The following is a 10,641-nucleotide window of genomic DNA, read 5'->3' as shown; positions in this document are numbered from 1 at the left end:
TTTTTCAATAGCTATAGGCATAACATAATGCTAACAACAAAAGGGGTTCCCACCCAAAATGGCTTAATCGCCAAACACATCGGTATCGGCCGATTTGAGTTGTTTTAAGATTAATCGACATCGATTCAATTAATCAATCAGACCGATGGATTAATCGGTCCGATTAATCGGTCTGTCAGATAAACAAGCCCAAAGTAACAGCTTTAACAGATCTACAAAGCTCACAAAATTAAATATAAAAGGTATTTAAATTAAATCTTACTTGCCTAAGCCTGCAGTACAGACACACCGTTACCATGTATTTTTCCGAATGGACAAAATCATTATGATGTTTCAATACACAATGAGATCATATCGACATCGGTAATCGGCCATAACAGCAATTAATTATATCGGATATCGATATCGGCCAAAATGTCTCATCGGCACATCCCTAAAATGAACCCATCTCGATAGTATTGAAACAAAGTATATGGAGCCATGTACAGTATGAGATCAACCTCACCTAAAACCAACAGTGGATTTAACCAAATAAAACATAAGACATGTCAATGTTAAATTACGTTTTTATTATTTAACAACAACCATAACACAGCATGTTGCATTTGTTCACACATAATTTACATAAGGGGTTGGGGGGGCAAGTTGTATGGATTTAACCCAGGGTGCGTACAGAGATCTCTGTGGACTGACTGGAGGAGACCAGTGGACATGGGCCCTGTCCAAAAACTAAAATATGTACACTCTCAGAGTTATGGGGAGGAGCCTTGACATCTTTTTTTTAAGTGTGCGAACCACTGGCCTTAGATCATATTCATCAGAGACAACTTGGGCACGTTTGATCAAAATAGTTAGCACAGAAACCAGCCCTTTGAGAAGGCTTGAACTGGCATCATATACTTGCTCTGGTTGGGCTTTTGATTTTAAGATTGAAAGCTTGTTTTCTGGACAAGGCCCATGGGCGTGGCATGTTGAATGATCCAGTGGGGTGGGGGCGGCGGGCGGGGGGGGTTCTCCTCTCCATCTCACCAGGTCCAGAAGAAAAACCTGCTGCCATATTTGGAAGGCTCCAGCTTGCCACCACCAAGGACTGGGTTGGGCTCGGGGCGCGGCCGAGAATGGTAGGGATTCTCCGGGAGGGCGCGCTCTGGGGACACCTTGGTCACCTATAGGAAGAAAAAATTAAATAAAAAAAGATTTATTCACAATTATAAAAATAATAATAGAACAGCTCGGCAAACCATAAAACATATCCGTCTATTGTGTTCCGACAGTTTTGTATTTGTCAGCAAATTTTTGATTTTAGTTTTAGTCATAGTCTCTCAAAAAAGTTTTTAAAAGGGGTTCCCGCCCTGAATGGGTTAAGACATGATGTTCCTGAAACGCATTAAGAGTCTGAGGTAACATCATTTTATGTCAAAATATTTTGAGTTGTCAGTTTCAGCTGATTTTGATAAATTGAACTCTTGGGTGCTTCATGATTTAAAAATGTCTCATCCGAGTGAGGAGAATACCTTTGAAGCATGCAAATCTTATAGTTGACATGCACGCTCACTTCTCCTCCTTATGCATGGGGCTTGAGGCCTTCTCTGATGTATTAGGACTTAAAACTCTTAGACCGCTAGCATGTATTGATGATAGAATACATTAATTCACGCCAGCATTCTTCCATGTTCAGCTCTTATTTTGAAGAGCCAAAAAAAAAATCTAGACCGGATGTTGTGAACTTATGTTGGGGTGTGTGTGTGTGACGACGATGCTACATCGTTCCATGGTTGCCGTGGGTGCTGCTTTAACCCATTTTGGGACGGGAACCCCTTTTGGTGTTAGCATTATGCTATGCATTAGCTATTGAAAAGTAGCAGATCTACAAGAAACAACACACCATTAAAAACATCCAATAGAACAGGAACATTTAAAACATAAGGGCAAGGCTATAATAATGCTTTGGTAAAAAAAAGGTACGTTTTTAGTCCTCTCTTAAAAGTGACTGTGGGGCTCTCAGGTGGGCGGGGAGAGCGTTCCACCGTTCGGGGGCGACCGAGCGGAAGGCGCGGTCACCCATGGTGCATAGGTAGGTTAGTCTTTATGGGTTTGATGAGGGTTTTTCCTTAAATAATTCATAATTTTTATTGTCTTCTGTCCTAACATTGGGTCAGCGTAGAGTAACCAGTCGGCAGTGTGCCACGGGTTCGACTCCCGATCCCGACGGCCTTTACTGCATGTCATCCACCCCCCCATCTCTCTCCCCATTTCCTGTCAGCGTACTGTCTCCGTAAAAATATAAAAATAAAGGCGAAAGTCACAAAAAAAAAATATATATATACTGTATATATATATATATATATATATAAAAACAGACAAAAACAAAAAAGGAAAAAACTAACAGACTCCACAACCGTCATTATACATATATACTGTAGACAGAGTCTTTTTTCTTAGGGCCGATTCAAACTCCTATTTCACCGCTGTTTCGGCGCCGTTGTGCCGAAATTATTTCGGCGGCTTGTCAGAAATTTTCAGTAGCACCGAAGAGATGACTTTAGGACGGTACCCCCCCCCCCCCCCCCCCCCCCCCCCCCCGAACCTCAAATGACGCCACATTGTATAGGCTCTACAGAGCCGAACCCACTTTTATTGGGCTCTAAAATAGGAGTATGAATCGGCCCTTATAGTTTCCCAGATTCTCCATGGGCTCTCACCAGGGGGGCAGTCAGACAGATATTTCGTGAAGCCACCAAGGACATCGGGACTTCCTGAAAGTTCATATAATGGCCTGTTGTGGCGCTGTCATTGGGCCCAAAAAACCCCCATAGCTCCATAGAGTACCATGTATTTGGGCCCAACTTCACCTAGACTGTATTACCTTAATAAACATGGCCATGAATACTTTCTGCTTCCAGTCACCAGTTTAAAGTCTCATTTCTCATGTCATAATATTCTTTTTGGAAAACTATGGTCCCATTTATAAAAAAAATGACCATAAAGTCGCGTATGTTCTGAGGGGCGTGGCTACCGTTACAGTCTATGATCGGGAGCCACCCCCCGTTCGAGTCAAAATAAAAAACAACGAAGAAGAAGGAGTCCTGCCTCGTTGTCTGGGCCAGCCAATGGGCCAGCTGGGCCCAAACGGATCTAGAAAGATGGCGATTTACAGTTCCAAGGACTGACAGGCTTCATTTCACGTCCATAATATAAGACCCGGAGAACGCTTTGTCCATATATTTCTTACAGTCTATCTATGGCTCTCACCTTAGACAGGTCTCCCAGGCTGGGTCTCTCCCATCCCAGCTTGTCCAGGACACAGCCGTCGAACGCCTGCTGCTGCGTGCGGCACCGGCGCAGCTCGGCGAGGTTGGAGTAGTCCAAACAGGTCCAGTATTCTGTGAACGACTCCGCACAGTTCCCCTTGATTTGCCTGAAAATGGGAGGGTCGAAAACAGATTTGGAAACTGTAAGGATCAGATTAGCCCATTTTAGGCCCGACGTCAAAATTAAAAAAAATACGTTCGCTCTGAAAGAATATATATATACCTATTCAAAGATCTTTGAAATACTAAAATATCTAAAAACACAAATCACCCACATAAAAAAAAACCCCAGGAAAGTGTTTCTCGTCTCCCAAACAATACATCATTAATGTCACATTCCATCCAATCCAGTCGACGGACGCATCCTCAATGATATCAGGCGAGAGAAGTTCAGAGTAAAAGCGGCCATGTCTTTCCGGCACCCCAGAGCTCCTATTTTGAAGGAATCCCGGGAACGATTGTGAGATCTGGTTGAAAAAGGGGCGAAGTGGCCCTTTAAGCCCTATATTGTACTTTCAAAGATTTTCAACAACAAAAAGCCAAGTTCACAATGCATGGTGAGCTTGTACATTGGATATATATTTGCCATTTATGACAATGTAGGAGAATACAATATATGATCACATTTGGGGCCAATTCATACTCCTATTTTACCGCAGTAGTGCCGAAATTATTTCGGCTCGTCAGAAATGTTCAGTAGCACCGAAGAGCCGAACCGACTTTTATTCGGCTCCAAGTATGAATCGCGCCTTAGGGATGTCCCGATACACTTTTTTTCGCTTTCCGATCCGATCCCGATACGTCCACTTCTGTGTTAGGCGATACCAAATACCGATACCAGTGCATATTCGCAGACACCGATATGACAAATAAGGGATGATCCGATACTTTTCCCGATACAGTCTCTAATCACAATCATCCCACGTCACCGAGCCCTACATCAGATGGAGTTCAATTATCTCCAGTAGTCCGAACAACCTAGCGCTGTTTCTCTTAAGAGAAATACGACTCTACATTTGTCTCAGCTCTATCTATCCATCCATAAATGCACCAAGTCTCTGTATGTCTGTGTGTAATCGACGTTAACTCGAGAAACCGTTCGCTCCACCGACTTCAAATTCGACACGGGCGTTCCACACCACAGCAGGGGGGTGCAGTGGTCGGTCGGACCCACGGTTGTCCAGAACCGCCACAAAAAGGCCTCTGCCCGGGCTCTGGACCCAGCGTCCATATATGGCCTGTTCTGACCTTTCAACACTCCATATTTGGGCATGCCTGACACAGAATTCCACAAGCTGGCTGCATATACTCCATATTTGGACATGCCTTACGATTAAAAAATAATAATAGCAGACCTACAAGCTCGTAACGCGGCACTCTGTGCCACGCAATGAGCTTGTAGAGCTGCTATTTTTCAATGGCTAAAAGTACAACATAATGCTTAAAACACCAAAATGGGGTCGCGCCCAGAATGGATTAAAATACGCTTCACAATAAACATTGGGATTAGAGGACATGTCCCAGCGATCAACCAAGGCAGGTTGTCGTTAGGGCACCATGCAAATTTGTCATCTGCGATGGTTGTAATTTAGATGGTTGACAGATCTCAAAAACCTCACGACAAAACCAGGTCCCAGGTGTAATTACAAGTTCACCAAAAGCTTGTCCCATTACAATAATTACCGGTATTGCTCTTTGGCAGAGGGTCACAGTTTACGTTTGGGGCAGGAGTTAGTGATTGTTTGTTCTTGCTTTTAGACGTAGTGGAGGTGGTGTGTTATTTGAGGACCACCGTATACACACACAACTTGTCCACGTGCGCGCGCGCGCGCACACACACACACACACACACACACACACACACACACACACACACACACACACAGTGGGCATCGCATCAAGTTATTACCCAAAGTCTGCATCAGACCTTTAGTAAACACAGACATAACAATTTAGAGAGAAAGAAAACAGACCACTTCCTAAAATACACCCCACTGGCAGTTCGATCAACACACAACAGGAGCCTATAGTTAACGTCTCCGTGTCCCACTATGGACAACCCGTTTTTTCTAGGAGAGAAAAGAAAAAGAAAACACACCTTGTAAGCCAGTTCAGAGTATGTTTGCTCACCAACAGAATGTGTCAAACATGTGCGTTCGTTTCAGCCCAAACATTTATTTCTACATCCCGACGTGAGCTTCTCAGAGTTTGAGGGAAGGGCTAGTCAAACACTGACCTGTTCCGTGGCCGTGAAAAGGCAAAACCAAAACAACCCGATATGGAATTTCATCAAACAAAAACAAACATGGGGAAGGAGGATAATAAATCAGAATGTCAGATGGGTGAACAAAAAAAACAACGCCTGACTGACAGACTATTATCATCAAGGCTACATAACGGCAGACATGAAACTCACAATCCTCACATCAATCAAAATGAGTTTTGGGGGAACTCAATGATACTTGGCGATAGAAAGCCTTCATGATCTCCAACGTATCTGAATTTGGCAAGTGTGTGTTGTTGTTGTTGTTGCCTAGTCTACAAATGTAAGAATTGCAAGTCCTTCATAATTTCCTGGCCTTGACTTCTCCACATTATTCCACATAATACCAATAATGTGAAAGCTTGTCAAAACACCGGGGACCTTAAGTAGGTTCACGGTAGGGATGCTTTGATATCGTCTGCCAAAACAAACAAAAAATACGTAGATCGGATCGGACTGCAGCGAAAATGACCGATCCAAGCGATGCATTCCAGTAGTCCATTCCAGCACTTCTATCCAGCATGTAGAGGCCATGTGATCCATGTGTGAAAGCTTCTAGGAAGATCCGTTAATGCAGATTGCGGTCCCTAGCCTAGATGCGAGTACAGAGACTACATTTTTGGGGGCGTGTTTTACTCATTGCTGGCTGTCTGAATACCCCAAAAAAATAAAAATAAACGTCATTAAAGTCATTAAAATTCGGACATATTATTGCTTATAGCAGCTTTAAATATGTGCAGTATCGGATCAGTATCGGATCGGTATTGATGCTGCCATATCGATATCGGATCAGAAGTGAAAAGTCTAGATGGCAGCATCCCTAAATTCAAAGCATTGGAAACTTTTCTCTAAATTCAAAGAACCTTTTTGGTGAAATTAGGCTATAGCATGTTACAATTAAATACTGATTTAGGAATGGGAATTCTGTGAATTGAATGGCAGCACCCCCATGTAATGTAAAAATCTGTCCTTAGAATTGCAACCTTCATTCATTGAACATTACATTCTCTGCACCCATCACATAATTACTCGCAAACTAATTCAGAAAATTACTTTTCTGGAGGGCCTGTATGGAGGCTTGGATCCCATGGCCAAATAAAAGGTTAAACCAAATCATTTTTAATAGATGGAATTAGATAGAAGGATTAGAAATGACATCGTCGTATAATAAATAAAAAGGTTTCTGCATTTATGTAACATGGTAATTACAGCTCTCAGTAAGAACAAATCCCCCACAATTTCCCTTTATTTCTTAATTCTATTAATCCCTGCATAATCTTGCAACTCCCATGCATGTTTCACTTTTCAATATTCCCAAAATACTGGGGGCACGGTGGCACAGTTGGTAGTGCTGTCGCCTCACAGCTAGAAGGTCCTGGGTTCGATTCCTGTTCGGGAAGCTGTGGGTGCTGGCGGCGTGTTTCCTCCTCCGCGTCATCAGTGCCCATACCCAAAGGCGGGGTTGGCGAAAGGGCCTTTCTGTGTGGAGTTTGCATGTTCTCCGCGTCTCCCCTAGGGTAGGTACCCTCACAAAAAACATGCAGTAATCCTGGTCACTAAACTGCCTCCCCCTGGCCAGCCGGGGCGCCTGATGGAGGGGAAAGGAACTGGTTGGAATAACGTGTTCCTTCCACGCGCTACGTCCAACCAGGGAAACTCCCCCCTGTCAGGTGTAAAGGAGCAACTTGGACACTCAGGCATGAAGGAAGCATGAGTTCAAGTCCGTTACTCTCCCCTTGTCCCCCATATATGGGGACTAGGTTGGTGGAGGGTGTGTAGAGCCCAGGATCACATTAGATGATTGACACCAGGGTCCAGGGGTGAATAATGGGTTACAAAATCGTGGGATAAAAATATATATTAAAAAGAAAAAAAAAAGAATATTCCCAAAATGTTGCAAGACACAGAGCCGTTAGTGTTCCATTACATTTTCACCACTTAAATCCTATATACTACATTTCATTGTACGCCAGATACCGAAAATAGCCGATCTACAAGCTCACAACATGCCTGTTACATGAATGAGTTGTGAGTTCATACTACTTTGTACAAATGTTTACCCATTATAATAACTACATGCTCCCGTATAAATCGAAGAACGACTGACATTTTTAGAATCTGATCTCAGGTCAGAATGGGTTAATCAGACCAGTGTGTGTCCAGTGGAAACCTCGTATGAATCTGATCTCAGGTCAGAATGGGTTAAAGGTCATTCAATTCTAACTTTAGAAATGTGCAGATACCCTGTATACACTTTTACTGTATGAGGACGACCTAGAAAATGTGGCGCAAATCTTTGAATATAATCTTCCAGGGTGAACGTTTTTAACTCACATCCTTGCTTCTGGGGGTGTCCCTGAAACAACATATTTTAATAGGGTTTTTCAGAAAACTGTCAGGATTTAGAAGACAAATTTTGTAGGATCGTCCTCAGGTCTAAATGGGGTTTAAACATGATGAGAGATGATCCCTTCCTTGCATGTTACCTGAAGAAGTCGATTGCACATTGGTTGACTTTCCTCCCTTCCTCCAGACACTTCCTGGGGTCCTTCTCCTCCCAGCGGCAGAGCATGAACTCCTTGTTGGGTTTATCACACTGGGAGCCATAGTGGTGCGCCGCGGCCTTCAGCACCGCAGAGGACACGTTCACCTGGACGCAGAGAAACACACACAACAGAGCGTATTAACGTTTAGCACCCTGAGCTGGAGTCGAAGCTCGGCCTCCAACTTAGTAGACCAGGCAGGCAACAAGCCGCGCCAAGCGAGCTAGCTCCCTTGGAGGAGCAAGTCACGGCCGGGTCTTTCGCAGGGTCGTTACACTATAACTTAAAAAAGAACATCGCATGGATGCACCTGGGACGTATCCTCAGTGATGTATCCCAAGGTCATCAGGGTTTCGGGTCTCTCAAACATCATGCCCCTCACTCGGGCGACCCAGCCGGGGTGGTCAAGTCCCGACTTACGTCCCAGTAGCTACCCTCGATCAGTCCCATTAGGGAAAAACCAGGGCCACACAATCTACTTCTCTGCCAGGACTGGGAGAACCATTTTCTGGCGCGTGGAAGGACTAGGCTCTGTGTGTTGACTCCCGTCCGGGAGGGAGGGACAGGGGGAGAGAGAGAGAGAGAGATATATGTATGTATGTCTTGGGCAAAGTCTGACAGATATGCTGTAAAACCAGCTTATATGTACATATGTGATAGTATATCACTAAAGCGTATGTCGTTATTTCTGGAATAGAAAGTTTGAAATTATCAAAATCTTAGCCGTCAGACGGTCAGAGCAACCATCCTTTCAATAATATCCTTAAATATTATTTCCTAAGTAGATAAAGAGTGTGGCCGAACAACTTGAACAAGCTCTGCAGTTTTCAAGGAATGACACATTAAGTCAGTGGATTTCAACCCTTTTTCATGTCAAGGACCATTGTTACTTGCGCAAGCAGAGCGTGCAAGTAATGTTATCAGTCAGGTGCTACGAAGCGTATGTCCCATGATGTGATGAAGATATGTACCAATGTCCCTTAGCAGCTAAAGATATGACGTCATATGCTGGCAACGGACATACGGAAGCAGACTGTCCCATTACGTGAGGATATGTACCAATGCCAGGGTGTAATTGGTTATCGATGGTGACGTAACGATGACATGTTTCAGTGTCGGGGGGACTAAAGGTAATGCCCCTATGTATGTATACATGTATGTAATCTGACACCACTGCCATAACAGGTATAAGTAATCATTACCGTACTTCAAAATACTACGTTTTCCCCTCCAAAAGCAATGCACGTAGCAAATAGCTAAACCTATTAATTCAATATTATCGCAAACGTTCTTTCACAGAGAGGCTGAGATTTGAAAGTTTGTAGCGGTCTCTCTGCTTGCGCACTAGTGTGACTGTTCAACAAGCAAGTAGGCACTCGATAGAGCGCAGTTCTAGTTTATTTGGTATTTGAGCCACTGGCCACCATTTGATGACATTTAGCCTCTCAGACCCTAAACTAAACTCGTTGGATAAGATGTTGGTAGCATAGGAGAGACAGCGGATAACAATTCCTCTACATTCTCTCTAATTGTGTGAACTTCATGTAAATTAAGTAATTTGGTGAGTGTTTTAACAATAATTTTACTCTTGAGGGCGTAAAATTAAACCAAATGGACCCTTTAATTTTACACTCTCAAGAGTTAAATATCTATAAGTGTCCATTTGGTTACCAACTCTCATAATTTAAGCTGGGGACCACCTTCAACCAACCCCCTCAAGGAGTCAGTACCACTGGTAAATAGAAAGTGTATATTTGTACGTCTCTAAATGTTTTGATGAATTGAACAAGGTGGACCCAGCTCTTGTAAACAAGTGTAATGCTTTATGGTGTCGTCCACTCACAGTTAAAAGTGTTTTGTATTGAGTTGTGCTTGAAAGATTATGTTAATAAATATAATCTGACACCTGCTGAAGTGCTGTTGTTGATTGTTGTATACTGTGCTGTGCTGTTATCAAGGTGACAGCTGCATGTCAACACAACACATTTACAGACATCGTATAGGGGATAAATAACTACACGAACATAGTTCCAAAACGTAAACTAACAACATAAAAAGCCTTAAAAATAGCTTCCACATGGTTCCAATTAAACGGAGCTATAATTCCACATGAACTTGTCCACTATATAGTGTAAAGTTAGTGCTAGCTAGCTAGCAGCATTAGCAGCATTTCCTTCGTCCCCGCGTTTAGGTTACATGATGAAAACCCTCTGTCTGGGACTCTCACCTCATCCACTTTGAGCTCCTGCAGGGTGGGAAGCTCCACCGTGGTCGGCATGGCGGACGGACTGGACTCCCCGTTCCGTTGGTTCAACCACAACTAAAGAGACCTAGAGAGTCCAAATTAATTCCACTGCTAGTAGAAACACATCCAAATGTCCTCGACTGACTGACTGACTCTCTCTCTCTCTCTGCACAGAGAGGATAGGAAGGTCAGCTTACTGCGCATGCGCTGCCGCTGCTGGGGCGCAGGCGCACACCAGTGACGTAGGACCCAGTGGTTCTCAATGCGGGGTTCGGGGAC

General features: G+C 43.6%; 1 protein-coding gene across 1 annotated transcript; it reads right to left on the bottom strand.

Moving 5' to 3' along the window:
- Positions 1 to 548: 548 nt before the first annotated feature.
- Positions 549 to 10,544, bottom strand: ndufa8 (NADH:ubiquinone oxidoreductase subunit A8). Its single transcript, XM_080755379.1, has 4 exons — positions 10,345 to 10,544; positions 8,061 to 8,224; positions 3,253 to 3,418; positions 549 to 1,166 (listed from the first exon to the last, which is right to left on the bottom strand). The coding sequence occupies exons 1-4, from the start codon at positions 10,393 to 10,395 to the stop codon at positions 1,026 to 1,028; spliced, it is 522 nt and encodes a 173-aa protein (XP_080611505.1). The 5' UTR covers positions 10,396 to 10,544; the 3' UTR covers positions 549 to 1,025.
- Between the last annotated feature and the right edge of the window lie 97 nt (positions 10,545 to 10,641).

The sequence above is a fragment of the Protomyctophum bolini genome, assembly GCF_963924005.1.
Source record: "Protomyctophum bolini genome assembly, chromosome: 22".
Taxonomy (NCBI): domain Eukaryota; kingdom Metazoa; phylum Chordata; class Actinopteri; order Myctophiformes; family Myctophidae; genus Protomyctophum; species Protomyctophum bolini.
This window is presented reverse-complemented; position numbering and strand designations above follow the sequence as displayed.